The sequence below is a fragment of the Protopterus annectens genome, chromosome 4.part1 (assembly GCF_019279795.1).
Source record: "Protopterus annectens isolate FY-2018-M chromosome 4.part1, PAN1.0, whole genome shotgun sequence".
Classification (NCBI taxonomy): Eukaryota; Metazoa; Chordata; order Ceratodontiformes; family Protopteridae; genus Protopterus; species Protopterus annectens.
This window is the reverse complement of record NC_056734.1, coordinates 797,415,858-797,443,431: the sequence shown is the minus strand read 5'-3', so window position 1 is coordinate 797,443,431 and position 27,574 is coordinate 797,415,858. Positions and strand designations below refer to the sequence as shown.

Below are 27,574 nucleotides of genomic sequence, written 5' to 3'. Positions count from 1 at the left end.
CAAGGTGAATCCTGGATTAAGGTATTTGCAATGGGGTCCCTCCTAAAGCTCTGACTCAAGTGGACTGCCCAAGCAAGTACTATTCCTCTATAACCACCGCAGGCTTCACAATGGTTATGTCAGAGGCTGTATCTGCCTTAGCAGTGGCTTGTTTTCCATCCACTAAGAATATAAGCTCTTGTGATAGTTTGGTACCCCTGTTGTCTTCAGACAACTTACCACTGGCATATTGTTATTCCCCCTTTCTGGCTCCCCAACCTTTTGTTCTCCACCTTTCCCAGTGGACATCAATATGAGACATGCCCCCACTTTTTACATTTAACACATTTAATCCTTGATCCTGGTCATGTACCTGAGGTAGTGGCGTTCCCTGTTACTGGTGTACTTTGTTAGTGGGGTTTCGGCTGCCCACCATGGGTTTCCTTATATCAGTGTGCAGCACTAGAAATCCCTTTCCTGTGCAGTGATACCCTGCTTGCTAAGTAGAGATCCCCTTTCTTCCCCAGCTCATCTGCAGAGTTTCATTCTTGGTCTGCCAACCAGATTCTCATGTCCTCAGGCAAAGTACTAAGGGATTTTTCACTCACCAAAAGGTCTATCAGCCTTTCAAAAGTGGTGACCTGACACCCACTCACCCACCTATGAAAATAAGTGCTTAACTCAGCAATATAATCATACACTTTCATCTGCCTTAGGTCTATTCTCACAAAACTTTTTTTTTTTCTGTAAGCTTCAAATGCTAATTTAAAGCATTCTAGTAAACAACATTTGACTTTTTCATAGTCTAAACAATCAATATCAGCCAGTTTAGAAACAGCAGTTACAGCTTTACCATGGAGTAAGGGGGTCAGGAACTGTACCCACAGCCCTTGGTCAATGTTACACTGTTTACACACTCTTTCAAAAATATGAATAAAGCTATCAAAATTATCATCCTCTGTAAACTGAAAGAAATTTACTGACATGTATTGCTTCTGGGGTTTGGTTATTCCCTTCCCTGTTACATCCATGACTCTGGAAAAGAGTCAGCATTTCCTTCTCATGTTGACACTGCTTCTCATTTTCTTCAGCCTCCAAATGCCGCAGTCTATCTGCTGATTTTAAGTCCAAATGTTTGACCTCCAGTTCAAGTCTCTTTAACTCCATGCAGGTTTTTAAGTCATCTGAGGAAAGGTTTAACTGTCCTGTTTTTGAGGGCTGTAAATTCCCATCAACAAACTGGTTGTCCTCCTTTTTACTGCTCTGAGCTGCGACTAAGGCTGAAATCATTTTCTCTTTAGTGAGGCTTGATATACACCAGCCTTTTAGCTTTGCACACCTTGCCCAACTGGTTCTTTGTCAGTTTACCATAAATTTCTGCTGACATACGTGTCTGCTCTCCATGACTAACTAAACTAACAAAAATAAATAAATAAATAAAAACTGTTGTGTTATGAAACTCTGAATGTTCATGTTGTTGCTCCTTGAGAGTGCACACCTTTCATGATAACTGCTTACAGGCTTGAGAAGTTCAATATCCCACAACTGGCACAAAGATGTGATGTTCCCACTCTAGGCCAGCAATCAAGGTGCCTGAATCCTCACCACTGACACTGAAGATGGACGTTCACTTGGAATACAAATGGATAGACTCAGTATTTCCAGATGCAGACCTCTCTGCATGAAGCACAATTTCCCTTAAGAGCACGCATAGAACACAGTTAATCCAGGGGCCAGATCCTCTCTGTATTTGTCCAGACCCTCAACAAGACTTCCCACTTGCACAGCTTAGAGTTGAGTCTTTAGCTAAGGGTCCAAGCTAAGTCCTCCACCACTTTCTCTGTGAGACCAGTGCTGATGTCCCTGCTCCAAGTAGCTGACACACATACACACACACACACACACACACACACACACACACACACACACACACACACACACACACACACACACACACACACACACACACACACACACACACACACACACACACACACACACACACACACACAAACAAACAAACACACCAGGGAAAGGCTGCCACAGATTTACTAGCTACATCCCCTTCTGCCCAGACTATAAGGAAGTTATCACTGCCACCAGGCACTACAAATCCAGGTACCTAAAGCTCTTACAAGGGTACCCAATATACTGAGTGACATTAATATTAATATTAATACAAATGGTAATGTTGACCAAACAGCAAGGCTTTCAGGAGAGGCCACAATTATCACCAAATAAATATATACAAATACTCTTAAAGCTTAAATATTTTCTAAAAAAAGATCAACCACAATGAACAGTTTAAATATGTTTAATAATAAATAATAAAAGAACATGACAATACTAAATATCAATTTATGGGAAACACCAGAGTTTCAGTCACAGGTAATATTAAAATAACACAGATGAATAGTTTCATATAGTTACAGAAAACAGTGCTTTTAATCTCACTATTCCTGATTAATCTAAATAATTACTGTTCCTACTTACTGAATAGAACAAGGCAAGATAAAGTGGATGAGGATATTTCTAGTCAGGTCTCCAAGAACAGACTGTCCCTGAGACTTCAGTCTCCTCTAATATTAAAACATATTTCTATACAGAATGACATCACATACATCTGGTCATCTGACTTCTGGTTCCCATGCTATCACCGACACTAGAAGCTGACAGGATTTTAGCATCTATGTGTTACCATACTCAAAACTAGAGCTTTGTTCAGATGTGGTGCAGCTGCTGGAAGTCATAAAACCATAAAGCCATTCCACTCTTCCTATCAAAGATCTCAGAAATGTCTGTGAATTGCACCAGAAAGATACTCATAAACTTAAATGCCCGATGTGTCAAATTCATCATAATCCACCCTATTTTTCTCAGAAACACAGCAAAAATAATTACCAAACAATTCACTTATATTTCAAACTCATAATCACATCAGGGATTTTTCCTTTTTTCCTTAAGCTCTGCATTATCATTCCCCTATCAAGGTAAACTTTCCCAGGGATCTCAGGGATCAGTGCCCAATCTCTAATCTTTGTTTTGAGAATCTATTGTGTAATCAGTTGTTAAAACACATCAATAACCATGACCTACTATCAGACTGACAAAATGGAATTCACAATACGTTTAGTACCACTACAGCTCTAATTTCTGCCACCAACAGTATTTATGATAACATAATTAAAGGACTCATTATAGTCACAGTTTTTAGGCATTACATGAGCATTTGAGACAGTAAATAATAAAATTTGACTTCAGAAACTCCAAAGGCACATATTTGTTGACCGCACTATCAATCATGCTAAAATATATCTTACTAAAGGGGCATTTCATTGTCATAAAGCAAACAGAGGATCCTGATTGCTAAAAACAAGATTTTTCAAATTTGCTCTCATCATTCATCATTTCAAGCCTCTTTTTCCCATATGGGGTCAGGGTGTCTCTTTAACAGTGAGAATCAGCTAGAGCTATGGTTCACACTGTTTGCTAGCCAGCCCTATCACATTTGTTCTTCCACATTACACACTCATATGTACATTCACACCTATGGCTAATTTAAAGTGTCTAGTCCAATTACTGCATGTCTTTGAATTGTAGGAGGAAACCAGAGCACCCAGAGAAAATCCACATCAACACAGGGAGAGCATGCAGACGCTACACAGAAGGCACTCCAGCAGATAATTGAACCAGGGGAACCTCTTGCTGTGAGGCAGTGTATCTGCTGCACCACTGTGCTGCCTTTGCACTCATCATTGTGACCTCATAAATGGACTGAATTGATTACCTTTTCCTTGGACAGACACTTTTTATTTCACTTACCTTATACCCAACTCATTGGATACTTTCCAAGTTTAAGAACTAATTTTTTTTTTCCACAGGATAAGCCTACTTCCCAGTTAGAGTGATGTTATCATACTTTTTCCAGGCTTACTTCAACTTCAAATCTACCATGGATAAAACACTTCCTGAAATCTAGAACCTGGTATACAGAATCATGTTATCAATGAAACTAAAACACTGCAAACTCCAAAAAGAGGAGAGATTAGTGCATAAAATAATTTTATAATAAAAAACAGCACTAAACTTGCCAACTACTACCAGAAGGCACTGTCTATTAACAACAAGGTGTACAATGATACAATAATAAACAAGACATAAAGGACAGCAACCTGTATATCCTGTTATTATTGTGTCATGGTATCAGCTCATTAGAATTTAAAACACTCTCCACACTGAAATGCTCTAAAAGTCAATACAAAACCATGCCAGCAATGAAGCCATCTGCAAATGCTTCAGAGATAATGGGTAGCTGACAACTTAAGTACTTTAACTATGATCTTTTAATCATGTTAATGTTACAATGATATTACTATAACTCTATCTATATATATATATATAAAGATATATATATATAAAGATATATATATATATATATATATATATATATATATATATATATATATATATATATATATATATATATATATATATATATATATATATATATATATATATATATAGTTATTTATATGGATCTATCTTGATCCAGCGAAATTACAGTTAATCAAACCTCACTTACCCATTCTCAGTTCTTCAAAATGTCACTTCTCCGAAAGCAAGGATTGTTGGACCAAAACTAGACCCACCACACCCACCTACATAAATATTCCAACTCCAAGGTTGAACTTTATTGCAGAAAGGGCAAAGTTCACCATGGTGGCCAAGTGGTATATATATATATATATATATATATATATATATATATATATATATATATGTGTGTATATGTGTGTGTGTGTGTGTGTGTGTGTGTGTGTGTGTGTGTGTGTGTGTGTAACACTGATAAAAAGCAGTGTAATTACCATGGCATATAACAGAAAACAAAACTTTAATAAAATTAAAATAATATTTATTTTATTAAAGTGTTGTTTTCTTTTATATGCTGTGGTAATTGCATTTTTTATCAGTTTTATGTTTCATGTTATATGCCATGGTAATTGCACTTTTTTATCAGTTTTATTCATATTTACTACATTGCTATTTTTTGTGAGCTTCAGTTGTACTTTTCTTTTTGTGATATATATACATACATATATATATATATATATATATATATATATATATATATATATATGTGTGTGTGTGTGTGTGTGTGTGTTTGTGTAAAAATATGTATATATGTATGGGTCTGCTTCGACCCATCAAAAGCTTACTTTTGCAAATCGCAAATGCATTTTCACTATTTTGACTTCACAGAAGCGCAGTACAGTGGGGTAAGGGAATAAACCCTTTTCCCCCACTGTAGTGCAATCTTAGAGTTAATATATTTAAATAGTGGGGGGTGCAGATAGGCTTGCCCCCTGCAAAAATGTGTATAGTGTGTTTTATTCCTGTTTTTTGTGACTTGGTGAAGTGAAATATTCAACTGGATGTATAAGAGAATTTAAGTACCTTTTATCTGCACTTTTTTCAAATAATACAGCATTTTAATTGATTTATTTGTGCTGCATTGAATATTAACTGAACTGGAAGTTTTGACTCTGTTTTTTCAGTTAGTGCTTGCTAGATTTTTATTGCCTGTTAGTAATTGCAGTCGGGGGTAGTCTCATTCATTGATATCATGTTACTGCCTATTTAAGTGGTACATTTTGGAATATTTTCTGCTTAAAACCTGAGCTTTGGCCGGCTAAGATCTAGCTGTATTCAACTGGATGTATAAGATAAGTACCTTTTATCTGCATTTTTTTCAAATAATACAGCATTTTAATTGATTTATTTGTGTTGCATAGAATATTAACTGAACTGGAAGTTTTGACTCTGTTTTTCAGTTAGTTCTCCACCCACCCTCCCTGTTCTTGTTTTGGTGTTAATCTTGGTGGCTTTGAAACTGCCTGCCCCTCTTGTAAATTTATGTTTTGATACTCCTTCTGGGCCCATCTCATTTGCTCACTCAACTGAGTGCAGTGAGATCATATTCTGATTTCAGACACTCCTACCATGAACAAAGAAAGCATCTGGGAAAGAAAGAAAAATTTTAAACTTGTTTACTGCCTTTCCTCTAAGTGGTCTAGATTGTTTGTAGGCTTCTGAGCCCCCTGGCCTTTCTGTTTTGGAGATAAGTCTTCTAGCTTAATTTTGTTTCTTAGAACTAGCCAGTTTTCTAGTTTCAGCACTCAAAGCTGTTTCTTTGAACTCAGCACTTGTTCAGAACTCATTGTAAGCACTAAATAAGCTGCAAATTACTACAGGACTCAACTTTCCTCACTTGTCTAGAGAAAAGCAGTTTTAAGCACTTAATAAATAAGCACCTATCCAGGCATGTCTAAGGGTCAGCTCCTGGTAATTTCTACTGTCTACCTGATGAATTTGGGCATCTTGGGGCAATGCAGCAATTGCCTCATGTACACAGACAACCTTCTCCTCCTACCACCCAAAACTACAACCTGTGAGAGATACACTTATATAGCCAAAGTGGAAGCAAAGCTCTCTTCAACCAAGATTGGACTAAACAGTCAAGGAGAGAAAGTAAACACTTGCACCACACCACACTCATCACACATTCCCTCAAAACCTACACCACCAAAACACATGCATAGAAACACAAAACACACACCTACATTCGTGGAGGCTCTCAATAAAAACCTGCCCAGGCATCAGGGACCTCCAAAGCAGAAACGCAAGCAAACTCCACCCTCCAACACAACCCAAATGACAAATTGACCACAAACTCAGTGTGCCACTCAACCACAGCCCATAAGCCATAACAACGTACCTATCACTCTAGTAATAGGTGACTCTATAGTCAAGCACACTGATATTCCACTCACCAGGCTAAACAAGGAGAAAGTTACTGTCAGCTAGCTGTCAGGTGCCAGGATCCACCACATAATGCATGCATTCAGGTCACTCCACAACAAGTACAAATATGACACTGTCATTGTCCATGTTGGTGTGAATGACCTGAGGCATACCTCCCTGGACTACATGAAAAGAGACATGGAGGAGCTCTCCTATCTTGTAACCCAGGCAGGTATGACCTTAGCCCTGAGTAGCATCCTGTCATCACCCAGAATGATACCATAGTACAAGGACAAAATGATTGACTTCAACAATTGGCTAAGCTTCTGGTGTCATTCTAAGGGAATACAGTATTTGTCTGCCTGGGATGACATGATCGACAGACCACAATGCTTTGCCAGAGATGGCCTGCACCTATTGCCCCTGGGATTCTGGATAATGGCTAAGGCTCTTGCGACCCCTATTGTGCCTTTTTTAGGCAAGGTTCAAATGACAAATTCACCACCATAACAGGTACAAGCAAGCAAAGTCTGAGGGTAATGCTACTCAGTGCTAGAAGTCTAAACCTCAAAATGCACTCACTTGAGGCACTCCTTAAAATGAAGAACATCGACATTTGTGCAGTGACAGAGACCTGGTTTAAAGCTCCGGAGAACACCACTGCATTATAAGGCTATAATTCATACCACTCCTTTCGGTCACCAAACCCGGAACGAAGCACTAAAGGTGGAGGCGTGTCCATATTCATTAGGGATATCGTCACCTCCAGGCTAGTTGTACAGCATAATGCATCCAAGATTATCCAAGTGCAACTAACTCTGGGCAAGGCCGCAATCCAAATTGTAGCTTGCTACAGAACCCCCACCATGTCCCCAGGATTCCCACTCCTCATTTCTTGATATACTGGAAAGTGTTAGGGTATAACCAAACACCCTAATAATGAGCAATTTCAACTACCCCACCATTAACTGGGAAAACTACTCATGTGCCAACTCTTTTGTTCAACGTTTTCTGGAATTCATAAATTCCATTGCCTTGGATCAACTTATTCATACCCCCACCATGGGGCAGCAATATCCTAGACCTGGTCATTACCAACATGGGCAACAAGTGTTCCACACCAGATGTCAATTCCTCATTGGTCAGATCTGACCACAAGCTAATCACCCTAGACATCCACATCCTGCCCCCACCCCCCAATTAGGGAAACCACCGTAAAAAACTTCTCCAAGGCCAACTTCACACTTCTTAAAACAGGAGTGGCAAACTTCATGACACCCATGCAGACAGACAATAGTGGGACGACTGCTGAATCCTACACAACTGCACTTTATAAGCACTTACACGAGTGCATGGATCATGCTATCCCTAATAGAACCAAGATGCTAACCTCCTAAAAAAGGAAGCTAATCTGGTGGTCCTCTGCCATAAACAAACTCTACAACAGAAGAAAGAAACTGTTGAAAAAAAGAGTAAAATCCCATGACTGGAGGAACTCCCTGGTCAACCTCAGTAAGAAGCTGAGATCCCTCATAAAATCCTCCAAAGCTAGTTATGAAAACAAAATTGCCACTGACTCTAAAGACAGCCACAAAGTATTCTATAGCTATGTCAAGAATCTCAATGGCAACACTCAGATCTGCTCTGAGTTACAGCACAATGGCACTAAATATACAGAACCAACTGATATTGCCAATATCCTGGCAGATAGGTTCAGTGCTAACTTTACCCCCCTCTCACCCCCTAGAGGGTCCATCTGTATACCGGAAGAATGAAAAGTTCCTGTAATCATGGCTGGACAGGTAAAAAACACACTCTCCAAAGCCAAGAACACAGTATCCATGGGACCTGACAATATCCCAGGCTGCGTTCTACACGAACTACAGAACGAACTGGCACCTTACCTAAGTACCATGTTCAATCATAGCCTCACCTCATGCTTGTGCCCACTGAATGGCGCACCATGACGGTTATCCCACTCCACAAAGGGGGAGCCATGACAGACCCCAGGAACTACCGCCCCATAAGCCTGATGAGCCTGGTCTGCAAGGCCATTGAACGTATCATCATGGAATTCATAAAAAAAGACATTGGTAATCTCCAAACTCTGGACCCTACCCAGTTCGGGTTTGTAAAAGGCAGATTATGTCTCCTAAACCTGATTGACTTCTTTGAAGCAGTCACCAAAGCCATAGATGAGGGTAAGGTGGTTCACACAGCTTATCTAGATCTCGCCAAGTCTTTCAACACCATCCCCGACTTTGGAATTATAGATAAGCTCACTAAACTAGGTATAAATCCCTATGTCACAAGATGGGTTGCCAACTGGCTCACAGACAGAACCCGCACTGTGAAAGTAGCAGACTCCAAATTCGACTTCAGACCAGTGAAAAGTGGAGTACCACAGGGTTCAGTCCTGGGTCCTCTCCTGTTTGATATCTACTTCTCTGAAGTACAGGCTAACACAGACGGTCATTGGCTAACAAAGTCTGCAGATGACTGCAAACTAGGAGCCATAATCGAAACTCCTAATGATGTGGACATACTACAAAAGGGCCTCACTGAGACAGATACCTGGTGTCAAAGCCATGGCCTGAAGCTCAATGCAAAAAAGTATATTGTCATCCCCTTTGGTAAAAACTCTGTACTCATGAACTATCACATAGCTGGTAGCCTACTTAATGCCTAAAATGTGATGAGACCTTGGGACACAGGAGGACAGTAGTCTCTCTTTTGATAATCACATTGCCACAGTGTTCAGGAAATCCTTCTAGGTGGCTCACCTCATCACAAAAGTTTTCTCATCCAGAAAAAAAGAGATCATTGTTCCTCTCTACTCATCACTCATTAGACCCATTATAGAGTACAATGCTCCTTTTGGTATGTACCTCACAAGACATCTACAACAACTGGAAAGGTCACAGAAATACCTCACAAAGAGGATTACTTGCCTCAAACAGATGCCCTATGCAGACCATCTCAAAAAACTCCAGCTTTACTCCGTCGCATATCGCCTACTCAGAGGCGATCTCTGCCTAACATACAAAGCTATGTCAAACCCAGAGCTGTTGGACATGCTCCACTTAAAGAAATCCCAATCCCTCCGAGCTACACGCTCTAGGGACCTAAACCTTGTCACCACAATAAACAGAACATGCTGGAGGGATAGATTCCTGTCCCAGAGACTCCCCATACTCTGGAACAGACTACCTCTCTATGTCAAACAGAGCTCCTCATTGGCACTCTTCAAGAAAAATCTTGATGATTGGATGGGAAATAGGAAATTCACCCCAGGGCTGTGGCTCTGCTCAACAGGGGCACAAGAAAATAATTTTCTTGGGAGGCGAAAGCCAGGGTACCTTTTTGGCTAGGCTTATATAGGCCCTAGGGCCAATGGCCTAGTACCTACCTATGAACCTATGAAATTCGCGAAAGTGCATATTTGCTGAAATGCACTTTCAGTGAAGTGGATTCGCTCTCTTGCGATTCGCAAGTAAGATTTTGATGGGTCGAAGTAGACCCCCCCCACACACACCCCACACACACACAAACACACGCACACACACACACACATATATATATATATATAGATTGTATCGTATATGCTGTTTATAGCATCTTTTGTGTCTCTTCCTTTGCTCCTTTATTGCAGTGTCTGTGCTTTTTAATTCTGATGCAAATTAATACTATTGCATTGCATCTGATTAACAGTTTAATGTCAATTTCTATTGCACTGTATTTTACAATAATTCTCTGAGCCTGGGGCATGGATGAAGTGGGTAAGCAGAACAGTTTGCATTTCCTGACAATACCCAAAATATAACAAAATAAATAATAAAATAAATAAAGCTATTATAATTTTTCAAAACAATTCACTCGTTTTGCAGATCTACTAAATGCTGCTGCACCTCCAGCCTGGAAAAGGGCCCAGTATATATGCATTTTTATCTAATAGCTACACATTTTGTTTGATATTTAAAATTCTCATATTTGTCCTTTTAAAAGCATGGTTTTTACATGCATCTTTAGTTAAGCCAAACTGATGCCTACAGGCAGATCTTAATGAGAGAAGAAAAACAGACGTTGAAAGGATCCAAGAAACCAACATGAAAACATATGTAGACAGTAGTCACTGAAGAAAGCCAACCTGGAACAAAAGAGTAATAAAGTAGCATTTATTCAAAGAAATACATAACTGGCCTTGGTAGCTGTTCATTCATTTCATTGTAGTAAATGTTAGTATTTTCTGGGAAATGGGCTAGACTTCATGAAAATTTTACTGTAATATGCCTTGCCCACAACTGTGTCCATGTTTCAGCTGGCACCGGTTATGTCACGTAAGTCTGTTAACAGTCATCAGTCAGTATATTTACAAAAAATAATGCTATATGCTATATATAACTGTTATATGTAAATGGTTGGTATTTTACACTTTCTACCTCCACTAACTTTTTATTAATTTTATATATTTATTTAGCAAGCTATGAAGGAAAACAATATTTTAGGCGCATGTTATACATACACATATATTTTTTGTTACTGATTTCCTGTTTATTAACATTCTGATAAGAACAAAGACAAGCACATAGATGCACATACAAGTGCCCAAAGGCATTGTGTAAACGGTATTTAGAAAAAAATTCATGAGCTCGTGAATAGTTTTTGCAGCCAAAAGGATCACCTTTCGTCATTGTGGGAAATGCTGCTCAGAAACATATTTAACCTCAAAGTGGAAATGCTTAAATATTGGCTAATTTGCATGTTTCTGAATTGTGTGGTGCAACTGCTAATTCTATTCAGTACTGTCCTGTAGTGATCCCTGCTGGTGGCCCAGGCATCATGTTAGCAAAGGCACTCCCATTCCCTCTACGCACGCACACACACACACACACACACACACACACACACACACACACACACACACACACACACACACACACACACACACACACACAGACACACACATGACCTAGTAGATGGCCCACCATGGTGATTCTGCAGACAATGAAGAATCACTACAGTGATTCTTCATTGTCTGCAGAATGAATTAAAACCGTCCCTATGAACTATCCCCTTGGGCTGCTGCGTATCTTCGGGCTCGAAGTGAATACCCTAACCTGTGTACACCTGAGTTCCTGACTTTACCCAGGCTTAAGAAGCCCCGTGGAATCCATATTTAAGAACAAAGTCCTGAATAGGATTTATACGTCCTCCCCATAAAGACTTTCTACCCTGAATAGTCCTTTTTGAAAACTGTGTACACCTGAGTTCCTGACTTTACCCAGGCTTAAGAAGCCCCGTGGAATCCATATTTAAGAACAAAGTCCTGAATAGGATTTATACGTCCTCCCCATAAAGACTTTCTACCCTGAATAGTCCTTTTTGAAAACTGTGTACACCTGAGTTCCTGACTTTACCCAGGCTTAAGAAGCCCCGTGGAATCCATATTTAAGAACAAAGTCCTGAATAGGATTTATACGTCCTCCCCATAAAGACTTTCTACCCTGAATAGTCCTTTTTGAAAACTGTGTACACCTGAGTTCCTGACTTTACCCAGGCTTAAGAAGCCCAGTGGAATCCATATTTAAGAACAAAGTCCTGAATAGGATTTATACGTCCTCCCCATAAAGACTTTCTACCCTGAATAGTCCTTTTTGAAAAGTATGTCCTACTTTTGTATTATTTAATCTTTACTCTCCAGGTGATTTGACTTCCCTCCCAAGTTAACCAGCAGCCTACCCCCCCCCTAGCAGCAGTTAAGTGACCCTCTCTTACTCTCCTTCTTCATCTCTGGCCTTGAGGCAACTCTCTCCTCTACCTTGACACAACACTTTGGTGAGCTCTCTGCTTGCTCTGTCTCTTGCTATTCCTGGACACGGCCACTAGGTGGCACCCCATCGATTAGAAAAACTAATTATTTACCTTATCCTCACAGTACAACTTTGCCCCTTGTTATCCCCTAGTCTTAACCCCTCTATATTAATATACTGCACCCAACACTGCTAACTCACTTAGCTACCATACAATTATATTATCACCCCAAACCCACCATAGTCCTCCCTATACATTACCCTATAATTCACTTTTACCCTGCAGGACACAGTGCTTCTCTCTCCTTCTCTGATTGTTTTACTGCCACTGGTCCCCTCTCTGGTTCTTCCCGCTCCGTTTGCCCTGCGGGCTCACTCCGCTCCCCTCCCTACACCCATATCTCACCCACCCCCTGGGTCCCTACCCTTATACTTCCTCTGCCACACCTCCAATTCACTCACATCCTATCTCATTTCCTGCCTCACTCACACCTGCTAACTCTTTACTCCTATCTTACTGCCACACCCCACTCTCCATACTCCTATCTAATTGCCACAACCCACTCTCCACCATCCTACTCCTCCAATTTCCAACCTTGCTAACCTCACCTCACTAAAAATATGCCTTTAATCCTTAAACTACTTTATCTACTGCTACTCCTCAACATCCTTCTTTTAAACTATATTCTAACTTCCTACGAGTATTCTACACTTAGCAGGTCTCCTACTTTAACTAAACACACAACCTCTATCCTTCCTCTAGCAGAACAAACCTGTACTAATATCCTATCATGCTGTCCCTACCTTCCCCCTCTCTTTCACAAATTACACCATAACAGGTTTCAAACCACTAGAAAGTTCTATCTAATGCCCTCCAAAAACTCTAAAATATTTCCAATCTCACAAACACTTTTACTGTTACACGGGGACATCCACCCCAATCCTGGCTCCAACAATCCTCTCAACCTCTCCCTTTCTAACCAAACTGCTAACAACTTCAGTTCACCTTTCTCTTCTAACTCCCTTTCTATAGCACACCTAAATATTCGTAGTATCATCAATAAAATCACACAACTCCATGCTTTAATTGACCTCTATGCATTTGATATCCTCTGTCTCACTGAAACATGGCTCAAACCAGGGACCAAAGACAACGAAATTACTCCTCCTGGTTATAGCACTTTAAGGCAAGATCGTCTTAACAAAAAGGGTGGGGGAGTGGCCTTACTATACAAATCCCAACTACAAGTGGCCTTAATTGACTCCCTGCCTCCCTCCCCAGTCAATGCTGAAATACTCTGTAGCAAACTCCAAGTAAATAAGAGCAAAGCCATTTATATAATATGTTCCTATATCCCACCAGGCAATAACTTAAACACACTTGAAAATATTCTTAGCTGGGTCTCCTGTACCTTTCCTCAAGAAACCATAATCTTAGGAGACTTTAATATTGATTGGAACTCCTGCATCTCTCCCAAACCTACCTTTCACCTCAATCTCTTTAACTTTCAACAAACCATAAACTCCCCCACTAGAATTCACAAATCAACCAATAAACAAGCCATCCTGGACTGGATATTGATCAACAACAATCCCCTCTCATATGAAAGCGGAATACTCCCAGACAATATCAGCGACCATCTCCTCACCTACATCACTAAACAAAAAAAGAACAATCTCAAACAGCCTACTTATCGTACTGTACGTAACAAAAGAAACTTTAACCTGCCTACTTTCCTTAATGAACTCAAAGAATGTAACTGGTCAGCTCTAAAACACCTCCCACTCGAGGAAGCAGTTGCCCATTTCAATAACACATTCCTACAAATTCTCCAACATCACGCCCCCTCTCGCTTAATTAGAATAGGATCCAAAGCCGCCCCTTGGCTTTCCAAACAGACCAAACAAACAATGCTAGCTAGGAATAAACTATGGACAAAATGGAGAACCACTAAAGACCCAACTGACCATCAAAACTTCAAACACCTCAGAAATACTTCAAAAAAACTCACCTATCTTGATAAAAAAAATTATTACCTTCAATATCAACAAAACCAAAATCACAACCCCAAAAAATTCTGGTCAGGAATCAATAAACTGCTCCATCCAGGGAATACCAAAACACCTACACCAGCTATCTTAGCTCAGACCCCACCCAATATAATAGCCAATACTTTCAACAACTTCTTCTCTGAAACTATCACCTCTCTTGCAAACACCATGACTCCCATCCCTTCCCTTCAAAAGACCTCTCCTCAAAATAACACCCCCACTCTCAAATTTAGTACAGTCTCCACAACCCACATACGTAAGTTACTCTCTAAACTCAAACCATGCACCCCGTCAGCCGACAAACTACCAGATGAATATCTGCAACTAGCAGCAGCAGAACTAGCTTACCCAGTCTCCATCTTAATTAACAGAACAATAACCGAATCTACTATTCCATCCTGCTGGAAAGTCTCCCATATCATTCCACTGCATAAAGGAGGTAACACTAATGAACTTTCTAATTTCCGGCCTATAGCCTTACTATCTCCACTATCTAAAATTATGGAACGTTGTATACACCATCAACTCTTACAGCATCTCTTGCAAAACAGCCTACTCGTAGACTCCCAACATGGTTTTAGGCCCTATCATAGTACTTCCACTGCCCTTCTCTCCTTCACAGACATCATCAACAAAAATCGCAATAATAACCTTTTCTCCTCTGCCTTATTCCTGGACCTCTCAAAAGCCTTTGATATGGTCAACCATCAACTTCTCCTGAAAACTTTGAAATCTCTCTCTCTGGACTCTTTGGCCATACAGTGGTTTGACTCTTATTTGAAAGATAGAAAACAAGCAGTCCTCTGGGACAGCCATTTATCCTCTCAGCTCCCAATCACTATCGGTGTCCCTCAAGGATCCATCTTAGGGCCCCTCCTCTTCTCCATATTTATAAATAACCTGTCTACCTCACTCCCGACATCCACTTGTATTCAGTATGCTGATGATTCTACTCTCATCTGTTCTTCTTTATCTCCAGAAGAACTTCACTCTTCCACCCAAAATGTCTTTTCAGCAGCGGAAAAATGGTTCCAACAAATCTGTCTCCTCCTTAATCCCAAAACCAAATTATTACTTTTCACCCCAACTCTTAAATCTGCCCCTATCTCCTTTTCCATTGTGTCAGGCAATGGCACTATTATTAAACCTGATTGTTCCACTAAACTACTAGGCGTTACAATAGACAATCAACTAAACTTTGACTGTCACATTGATCTAACCATCAAGGCTGTTAATAAAAGATAGGTGCCCTCTATAGACTTAAGCCCTTTCTTACTGCAACCACCAGAGTGTCTCTTGCCCAAACTCATCTCATCTCTACACTATTGTATGCCTCTCCCTCATTCATCAACATTTCAAAAGCTAACCTTCAGAAACTTGCTACAGCCTACCATAGTATTGCCAGGTTTGCTACAGGTTCCCCATTCCGTACTCACCATTGTCTTAATCTCAAAACCTTAACTGGCTTGAACTTCAAAATCTAATTCTCCTACATCAATTAGTCATCATTTATAAAATTCTCCATTACCCTCTAATACACCCATACTAAATAACCTCATTGCCCCATACAAAATCTTACTTCCCTTCGCTCAGCCAGCAAACTTCTAGTAGCTACTCTCAAATCTCATAATAAAGCAGGTGACTCCTTATTTGCTAATGCTGTTGGCTCATACTGGAATAAACTTCCCATAGAACTGACCTCTTTAGGCTCATCACACCTTTTCAAAAAAAAACTAAGAAACTATTTTCAATCCCACTGGTTATGTCCCTGCTCTAATCCTGACTGAGCTCACCAAACAATCCCTCTCTACAGTCCGTGTCACTATCACTACTTCTATCACTCCAGCGTAGTGTACCTAGCATCCCACCTGCTCATTAATTTTTCCTATACTATCTATTTCTCTTATACTTGCTATATCACTGCAACCTGTTTCATCTCCCCATTTACTTAGCCTATAGGCTGATCACTTCTGTGCAAATCTCTATCCTAAAACTAGTGCCCCGGCACTACATGTTTTATCCTAATTTGTTATTAGTGTAAATACTTATAGACTCTTTATCTGTTATTGTTTTTCTCTCCTCCTCATTTTTTAGCAGTCCTACTATTGCAATTGTTATGGGATTACAATTCCTCACTACTGTTTAGTTCTTGTTAAACTGCCTCTGCATTGTTACTCTACTACAAGAAAATGTTCCTTTTTTTGCTTATATGTTTTTCATATTTTTTGTTTATTGTAAGTTACTAGTATATAGTGGAGCTTTTCTCCTCGGGCCTCTGCTGAAAATGGACATGTATCCAGCCAGACTAGCCCGGTCAACAAATGTAAAATAAAAAAATAAAAAATGAAGAATCATTACAATGATTTTTATTAATTATAAAGAGCTACCACCAGTAAAAGCAACCATGTTAAATCTTAGCTCATGGTGTAGCCCTTTCTGAATATCAGCATATGTTTTCGATCAGTTTCAAACCTGAAAACAGTTGTTTTTGACATATTAAAACATGATCAGCATCAGAAAAGATTTGTTTCACTGTTTATGGGTGTTTAAATATTTTGATTGGCTGAATATTACTTTCCTGACTCAAACAAATAGCTATAAAGCCCTGCAAAGTGTTAATACATACAAAAAAGCTTTCAAAATCCACCTATGAAAAAAATTTAAAGTCACATCATAAATTCAAGATCAGAGGGGTACAACAATATTTAGTACTGTTACTATAATCTTCCCTGATATATTAAATATAGCAAATTTCTTTTTTCTTTTACATCAGCTGTTTTGGACAGCAAGAATCAAAAACAAAAAGCAATAGAGTGAGACAGAAGAGAGAGAAGAAAGAGAGAGAAGGAGACAGAGGGAGTGAGACAAAGAAAGAGCCAGAGAGCTAGTCATATATGGTTATGCTTAAATACAACTGATATGAATGCTTTATTAAAATCAAGCATTTATATTGAAACAAATGTTTATATTAAATCTAGAGATCCATTTGAAATCCCCCACGTTCTGATTTTTAATATACCACGGTTTTAAGCATAACGCTGCAGAATTCTGACAAGTCGACACAGTTTTGACAAAAAAAGTGTTTGGTGGGAAAGTGGTAGAGTACACTGGTGGCTGGTGCACTTTGACAAAGCACACTAAAGTTTTGCCATTCTGCCTCAATCAAAACATTTTTGAATGTAAACTGAAGTATTAGTAGTAAGCTACATTTCTACTGTTGTATTCCTATAAATTACACATTCCCTGTACTGTTACACTGCTCATTTTTTCTAAGACTATGGCCTAGCAGCATAGTCGGCCTTATGCACACATGAGCTAGATGGTCACTTAGGGCACTGCCCTTACTGCTCTGGTAGTGCTGTTTTTCCTGTAATTATTTATTTTCTTAAAGTAAAGGAATACAGCATGTGTTTTCTTTACTGTTACTCAAACAATTAACAAATAAATACATTGCATGCACCTACCCTATTTCAAGATAGAGGAGCTGAATGTCCTAGCGTGGAAGTGTTTGTAGACTCAGCCATTCAGTTTTCTGGCATCTTGCACTATCCTGCTCAGTATTCACCCAGACAATGAATGAGTCACATAATGAATTGGATGGAGCAAGAAGTCAACAAATGTGCAACTGTGTTGAAATATCTGCAGTGTGATAAGGAAGCTATGAAGGAAGGTTGTTTTGTTTATGTTTTCTTCATAATCTTACTGATAGGAAACCAGATATTTTGGACATCTGGCTAGCCATGCTGCACTTCTCAGTTGTCCATTGCTTTGAATGGCAGCCCTGATTTCATCTAAGTTTGCTCTGTCCTTCATAAGTGTTTTCAGATTTTCTGGCAAAGCTGTGAGGATTACATTTAGTCAAAAAATGCCAGAAACTGGAGTCATGCTTTCTATTCCTCAGAAAATACATTTTGATGCAAAACTTTTTTTTCTAATAACAGAGTGAGCTAGAATAACATATAAATATTCTGGTCTTTCTTTGGGAAAATATAATTAACTGCTGCTCTTAACTCATTCTGACTTTTCAGGACTACTGTGATTTGTGTGAAGCAACTTGTAATACTTTAATATGTGTGGGTGGCTACTGTTTCAATAGAACAAATGTGAAATATAATACAGAACCTTAATTTTGCATTACAGTCAGATGTCTACAGTGCATAGAGATGTATTTTTAAATGGTGAGTGGTAGCGGGAGCTGTCTTTAAAACATAACTGATCTTGTTTTCTCAGTTTATAAAGTGTCACAGTCTGGCTTTGCAGGGCTAGTATGCTTTTGTAGGATTAATGTGATTTGTATGAAGTGACTTGGAATAATTTAATGTGCAACTTTTGTGTGGAACAGACATGAAATACGATATACAGTTTCATACCTCTCAACTATCCATGATTTTGGATTATAATTTTGATCTTTCTCTCCTAATTCCTCTTACTGTAGACTTGCTGAGAAAAGGCAGTGTATTGAGTTGTAGACTTCTTTTACTTCAGAAATTGCATGGTAATTCTTATTCTCTTATTCTGTCATCTTCTCAATTTAATATTATTACTATAAAAAAAAATATCCATGATTCCTCTTGATCATTTCTGGATTTATTTCTGTCTCTGGAGGTAATATGCTGACAGCTATTCATTGCATAATCTTTATCACAGTCATCTCAAGTACACACTTCTGCTTGCTGGAGGTGGGAGCTGTCTGTTAAAAGAAAGAATCCCTCTTATTGTTTGCTCAGGTTAATCATTCACTTATCTGGCTTTGTGGGACTGCTGTGCATTTGAATGAAATAAGATGGACAACTTAACTGCACACTTGGGACACAAAGTAACTATAATTGCCAGGGCTTTCTGTGGAGGACAATAACTGGCTGCCTGCTAGATTGCTTGCACTTTATTCTGGTTTTGCAGGACTAATGTGATTTATCTGAAGTAACTTGGAATACTCTATTGTGTGTCAAATCTTTTATGTAGAATAAAGGTAAAATACATTGCATAGCCATCCTCTTTTATCACAATCAGACAGCCAAACTGTACAAAGTAGTGGCTACTACTGCTTGATGGGGCTGGGGGTTTGACGGGATAAAAACAAATGACCTTCATGTTATCTGCTCAGTTTTAACAGCCATCTCTCAAAACTTCAGATATAAAATGTATCACACAACATCCAGACCTTCAGAGCTACTGGTGGCCTGATAGCCCCCAAACTCTAAGGCTATATAAGTGGAACTTGACACATGTTTGGTAGTGGCCTCTACCCTGAACACCATCCAGTCTAAAACTGGCTCTGCTCAGTGGTATTCACAGAAGGCCAATGTATCTTGTGTGGAGGATGGGTGATAGTGTCAGTATTTCTCTAATTGTATTCCCAAACCCCAGAAAAGAGCATAGATCAATATACTTTGTGTTGTGATGGGGGCAGCATAGTCTTTACTTCTTTAGCTTTGATTGTATGTTTCATATGTGTGAAGACAATGTCACTAAAGCTTTATAGAACCAGTGTACTCTCTGGGAGTAACATGTTGGAAACTTAACTGTGATTCTTCTTTTTATTCACTTGGCATTCAGACATTAAATGCATGTACACGCGGCTATCTTTAGAGGAGTAAGAAGGCATGCCGTTTATGTACATCTGACAAATACAGGTTGAAATATAGTATGCTCTATTTATTTCTTCACAGCCTGATGTTAGAGAGGTATACAGACAGTGACTGTTTTTTAGTCTTTTTGGAGTAGGGGTGAGTAGGTATGCTGTATATACCTGTGATAGAAGCAACTTGAAATATATGCCTGTGGCCATTTGTCCCCTCACTTTCATCTCAATCTATCACAATGTATAAGGCGGCTGTCATTTTTATTTGTCATTTTTATTTATTGTTTTCATGGCAATGGGGATGCAGGCACTATTCCCAGATATAATCTGTGTATCCTTACAAACTTTTGTCTTGAAAGTGTGCTGTGAACTACTAATTTGACAGTTTTGAGCATTAAGGGAAACAACTTATTTGTTCTTTGAAAAGGTAGGAGAGCTGTCAAATGTACCTATAACACTATGGCTTATGGGGGCCTAATGATCCCCTGACTCACAGTCTATTTCAGTTATTTATTCCCCAGTTATTACAGTACAGTCCTGATCAATTGGGGTATTTTGGAAGGATGCAGGAAAAATAAAATTTGAAAAGTAAGACTGGATTTCTTTCCACAATCAGGATTTCTGTTAGATAGTCATGGATGAAAAAAGATTATTATGACTCTGAATTGGCACTGATAAGAGACACTTGTACCAATTATATAAAACATAAAAATAAAATGTGTATCAAACAGGGGATGTACTAACTAACATCATGCATGTAGCCTTGACAAATAGCAATGTACTATAGCAACAAATAAGACAAGAATTAGTTATGAAGTAGCCTGGGGACAAGATCATTTTTTAGAGAAAAAGTCTTCTTGGTTGATTGGAGTACCCATTATTCAATGCTAGCTACTGAGCTTCTTTGATTATTTCTTTACATTTTCCATTAATACTTTTGGGTTCCATAAAAAGTGATAACAAAATTTTATTTATATTTTATTTTAAGAATGGATATTTAGTATGGAAAGCCTATGCAGAGTTTGAGTCAAATCACAAGTGAGAATCTAAAAAGTGATAGACTCTAATAAAAAAAAAAAACTCCAAACATAACACAATGAAACAGAAGCAGACATGGAAACATACCTAAATGCAAGCATGAAATATATAGAATTTAACACATCCTGATAACATGTTTTGTTTATTTTCCTTTTGTTGACTGGGCCAGTCCCACTAGGCCAGTGTCCTCTTTTTAGGGAAGACCCAAGGTAGTATGCATACAGACTAGAGGAAATTTAGCCAGGGTACCAGGGAACATCCCCTTCACTTTTTTGATAAGTGCTGTGGGATTTTAAATCCACCTATGTTACCGACAACTCTAGTAAATGGGACGTTGGTTTAATGTCTTATCCAAAGGACAACACACTCAGGAATGCAGTATCCCTTAATCTACACTGAATTGTCAGTGCCAAGTACCTGGTATGAGATAAGAACCTACAGCTTTCCAATCTTGTAGCATCAAAAGCTAGTGTGTGACCGGGTGAGCCACTGGCAATAGGATTAGTGCTAGGTTTGGATACTTCCTACCGGAACAGGCTGAATCATTTCAAAGTTCTGCAAGTACACATCAGAAAATGTTGTTGTTTGAATCTGCCAGCATGAAACAAAATAATGCCTATTTGATCCACACTATGTAAGATCATTTATCTGCCATTAACATTACGGAATAATCCATGTGTGTGTATCACAGGGTGCAGGATTCTGTATATCTGAGGTAATAACACATGTCTCCTTTCTTACAGTCACAACTTGACTAAGATTTTGGGAATTAATGCTGAAACTCACACACGCCCTTTTGCTTTTCTTGAATTTGTGGCCAACTGTTGCCATAAGTTGAAAGACACCACCTGCACACGGATGTATTTGTTCTTGGTGGGTTTTGTATGTTTTGGGATCATTGGATGTTAGTTATTGAGTGGTGTACAGGTGGATTTTACCAAGTACCCCCTTTGTATTTTTCTTTTTTAAACTTATCATTTGAAATTTCAGTTTTCAAGTGGCACGGCATAAGATAGGAAGACTTTATATTAAGCTGCAGATGTACAATTTTTACTTTATGTCTGGTTAAGAAACCAGTTTGCTAACCATATTCTATATTCACAAGTTACTTGATGATAGCGAGTCCTGTCTAGTCATTGCACATAATGTTGATGTTATAAAATAAACTCACTTACCCTAGCAGCTTTAAAGTTGCAATCCATGAAACAGAATAAATGAGATACATAGCTACAAAATACTAAGATGAGTTAATTGGTAGAAGGGGACATTTCCTTTTAAAAGTAAACAGCTTAATGCTAATCAAATACCTCTTTCCCATTTTAAAATCATGGAAACTAACATATTACCTGAAGCTATTTTTGTCCATTTTACAAGTGGAACTGGATTTCCTGTGGCATCACATGGGATGACTGCATCTGAGTTTGCTAGAACAGTAAAGCTGGCAGCATTCCCACCAAGTATTCTTGGTCTGGCTGGTCGGCTTTTTTGTAATGGTTCAACAGTAATGACATTTGATACAGAAACGTCACTGTCCAAAGATCTATCATTTTTCGTCACTTCTACATCCTTGTCAAACTTCTTTGGTGCCGCAGTTATTGTCAGCGTGTCAATAGGCAGTTTTTTAGAAGTAGCTATTAAAGGCTGTGTCCAGAATTTAATGTCCCAGTTTGATGAGAGTGTTGGCTTGGGAGCTAATGCATCTGACATCACCTTTGTGATATTTGAAGATAAGGTAGGTTGCTGCAAGACAGGCTTATGGATATTTGTTAAAACAAATGGCAGTTTTGTACTAAGCTGAATGTCTTTATACGAGTATGATGATGTCTTTGGTGCAGCAGTCACATGAAGCAGCTCTGTCTGTAGTTGTCTTCCTTTATATTTTAGTACATTTTCTGTATGCACTTCAGGAATACCTATTGCTATTCCTCCAGGAGCAGCTGTTCGAGCATTTTCAAATATTAAAGCATTGTTTGTATAGAGTATTTTGGTTGTTGGTGGTCTAGTTGTAAATATTTGCTCAGTTGTTGAAAGCACTGGTTTTACTGTAATATGTGGTGCCTGAACTGGTAAGATGACTTCAGTTGTACTTGCAGTATCTTTTATTGTAGGTGTAGTTACTTTTTGCTTTGTCACTGAAGAAAGTAATGTTCCTTGCTGATTATTAGCCATACTTACACGTCTGTCTGGGTATTTTATTAGCACATCAGAAAATTTACTATGACCTGAACTAGTAGGCTTCACTTTTGTTGTCATTGAAGGCACTATTGGCTTTTTCTTAGATCTTCGAAGATGAAAAGGTTTTCTTTCCACTTTGGCAGTGCTGGTTTTAATAGTCGACACTGTAGATTTAAGCATAATTGGTGATGTTTGTTTCTTATGGAAATAACCATTTGTGGGAAAAGATCTGAACACAGAAACTGTAGTTGTCAGAGGTGTTGTCACAGCTGCCACTGCTGCTGATGATGATGACAAAAATGCAGAGAGTTGGTCTTTTTCTTTTAGCTGGGTGGTATGTCTTGTAGATTGTGTAACAGGAATAAGAGTTTCTTTATGCTTGGTAAAAGAGGAAAATGAAGGCAAATTTGAAGATAAATCTTTGCTGGGAAATAATGTATTTGTTACTGGGGGCACCATCGTTGTCTTATGGGACTTAGGAATGGGTGGTCGCAGTTTTTTTAATATTTCCTTTTGAGCTTCTTTACCACTAAGGAAACGGTGCCAAGGGATTTTCCCAAAAATAATTTTGGATGCAGTCGTTGGCTTACTAGTAGATGATGAAATCTTATGAGTTGAGCTTTTCGTTGTTATCATGCCGCTATCTGAAGCTTCATTCTGATTTGAAAAAGTGCTTACCAAATAACTTTTTCTTGTTGAAATTCTCAGAGGCATACTAGTCACATATTCAGTACTTATGCTAGCTTTATTTTTTAAGTCTTTACTGCCTTCTGAATCATTAATAACCTCCAGTAATGATGTAAACTGTAGTGGCTTAACCTCAGAATGGTTTGGTTCATAAACTGGTTTAGTAGTTCCTGTTCGTTGTCCTCTATAATCATTGGTTTCTACTGCTGTATCTTGCAGTTCTGTTGTGCTACCTGCTGTGTCTGCATTTAGGATCTCCAGCACTCTGGTTGTTTCGATTAATGCAGGTATTTGCACAGGTGAAGGAAGAGGAGTTATCACTAATGCAGGAGATGAAGAGCTTTCTGACTCTGGGCTCGTTAGGGATGATGTTGGAATAATTGTGGTGCCTTCAACAGGAATTTTCTTTGGCAGAGGTCTCACAATTTTGTACCTGTGTCCATTTATTCTGTAACCTTCCCCTGTGCTTCCATACCGTCTTCTGCCATAAGGTCTTCTCCTTCTTCCAGTTTTTGCATTAGATATAGGTGTTTTAGGTGACACATCTCTTACAATCTGAATCTCCTGCTGCGTTATAATGCTGGATCCTAATGGCAGTCTGGGAGACACCATTTTCTGTGTAGAATGAAATAATATTTTATCTTTCTCATTGTTAGCTTTTTTAAATGCAGTGAAGGTAACCTGATTACTGGCTTCTGCTGATTCTTTGTCTGCTGAATCTGGAATTAGTTCATGTTTTTCTGTAGCAGGTTTAGGTAAAGAAAAATATGGGGTGGTGTTAGGAAGAGTAGATTTATTGTCTTCATTACTTTCTCCAGAAGATGTTATTTGTATATCAGGAACCACTTCAGTTGCTTTCATTTGCATTGCTGGATCTTGTTGTTTCTTATTTTCTACCTCTCGCAGTTCTACTAAGGTCGATGCTCTGGGCATGAATGTTGTATATAAACTTGGCCTTGCTGTAGAGTATATTTCCAAATTGTTATTGTCGGTGTTTGTTGGCTGCATGGTGACTGGACTAATAATAGGTGAACTTTCTTTGCTAACAATAACCATTGCGGATTCTATATTTACTGCAGGCAAACTGATGCCAGAATATGCTGTACTTGTTTCTTTTATAGTTGGTTGTACTGCAGTCATTGGACTAGAAGGATAAATCTTTGTTGTCCACACTATTAGCTGCTCATCTGGAGAAGAAAACTGTTCACCGGAGGAGTCTTCCCCATCACCAGATACTCTCAGAAAATCAGATTCCTTTGTTTTACCTCTTACCTCTGCTTTCTTATTTAAGGTTTCACTATGTTTCTTTGCCTTTTCCAAGAATTCAGCCCATTTTTGTGGATCCACCCGTCTGTTGGCAGAAATAATTCCCCGTCTGTTTTCCATGACTCGTTTTCTTCCTAATTTCCTATTATTTTTCACTACATTTTTCCTATCCATGCCTGTGGTTTGACGTGGCTGATTCCTTTGAGGTGTAGTAGTTGTAAACCTCTTTTTGTGGATAATGGAGTCACTTATAGTAGAAGGATTTTCCTTAACATGTTTCCTTAATGTGTCAAATTGTACTTTCTCATAATTACCTGAACCATCAGTTTCTTCTTCACTGCTAACATCTTTAAGAGTATTTGTAATACTAGAAATAGAACTTTCAGCTGTAAGTAAAATTTTGGACGTCAAAACATCAATGCCATACATATTTGCTGTTAGACATCTATAATAACCTCGATCTCTATTAGTTAGGCCCTGAATTTTTAAGGTACCATTTGGATCGATGCCTCTGTGACCTGAAGAATGATACAAAATAGTGTGATCTGGTAAAATCCATGTAACTGAAGCATCAGGTATTCCAGTGGATCTACAAGCAAGATATACAGGATCATTAAGTGATTTTAACATCTGCAACCCATTGACTTCATTATCTTCAACATCTGGTTCAAATACCATAATTCTAAAACTTAGAATGTCTGCATCTCCATAATTTGTTGCTATGCAGTGATAAATACCCACATCAGAGCTATCAGCTGCCTTTAAGAATAATGTTCCTACAGTATTTATTGTAATTCTTCCATCTTCTGCACTGTAGGGGGCTCTAACTTTACTCCCATCAGGCAAAATCCATTCAATGGCTGGAGAGGGTTCTCCAATTGCAGGGCAGTGCAGTTCAAGTGCTCCACCAGCAACCACTGAAAATTCTGTTCTTGTTGTATTATGTTTCTTAATCATGGTCCATTTGTACTTTTGTTGTGCTTGTACTGCATTCTTTAGGTTTATGTGAGCATCAACAATAAATTTAATATGAAGAGTACTGAGTGTAGTTGCTGTCCGATCTAACTGAAACGTTATTTGCTTCTGCATCAACCAAGTAGGGTCTGCTCTGAGTTCAGCTTCCACGCCAGTATAAATACCATCATCCCCATACTCACTCTGCTTGTATTTGTAGCTAACATAAGGATTCATTGTAAGTAGCAAATCTCTTTCAAGTCGCAATGGTGCATCACTATAAACTGCTAGTATCTTCCACAGAGTTTGAATGTGTTCATAGTCAATAATGCAAACAATGTATGTTAGAAAAGATGTATTTAATCCAGTATAGTCATCCTTCTCATCTAAGGTTAATGATGATATTTCTGTTGGTTTCTGGACATTGCAAACCAAATTTGCTTCATTTCCAGATAGATCTGTCAAGTTCAAAATCATAGACCCCATGGGTGCCATAAAGTCTCTTGGAGAAATAGGATTAAGTTCTCCAACGTCTTGCAGTGTTGCATTCTTGAGTTTCAGAAGTGGATCTATCAGTGGTTTACTACATGATAATGCTGCTGGTGTTATTTCTTCTATATGTTTTCCTCTAAATATTTTTGGAGCAAAGCATATCGGGCATTCCCTGGAACTTAATTGTCCTCTATCTCGCTTGCATTTTAGTACTCCTAAAAATAAGAACAGAAAAGGTCAGTGCAACATTTATAATTTTTATTTCACCCACAGTTATTATTGTTTATTATAGCTATGTATGTATGCATGTTGTGCATTAGCTAAAGTTACATTTACTTGCATAGAATCCCTCTCTTAAACCCTGCTGCCCCAAGAGTCTCTTCATTTATGTTCTATAGACTATTCTCATTCATCCTGTCTTTAAATATCTAATAAATTATATGTTATATCTACACAGGACACAGGATGCTGCTACACAAAGCAAGACCAGTAATCCTTTCATTTTTAGCTGTAATAACAAGCTAACAAATGCTGTGTCAACAATACCTGCTTCAAATCATAGAATTTTATTAAAACTTAATTATATTTCACTTCAAATACCTATCATTAAACATTTGCTTAAAACTCATTACAACCGAGTGTGACTCCAAGCGTTTCTGCAGTTACCACCTACAGCTCCTCTAGGCATCAAATATTGCATGTTCATATTTGCATTAATAATTCCAAAATCATGCTACGT

At 38.6% G+C, this 27,574-nt stretch overlaps 1 protein-coding gene across 1 annotated transcript in view; it reads right to left on the bottom strand.

The window, feature by feature from the left end:
- IGSF10 (immunoglobulin superfamily member 10) overlaps nucleotides 1-27,574 on the bottom strand; it is a 453,826-nt gene that overhangs the window by 199,800 nt on the left and 226,452 nt on the right. Inside the window, exon 5 of the mRNA XM_044070544.1 lies at nucleotides 22,608-27,050. Within this exon, the coding sequence (XP_043926479.1) occupies nucleotides 22,608-27,050 (4,443 nt within the window). The remainder of the gene's footprint in view (nucleotides 1-22,607; nucleotides 27,051-27,574) is intronic.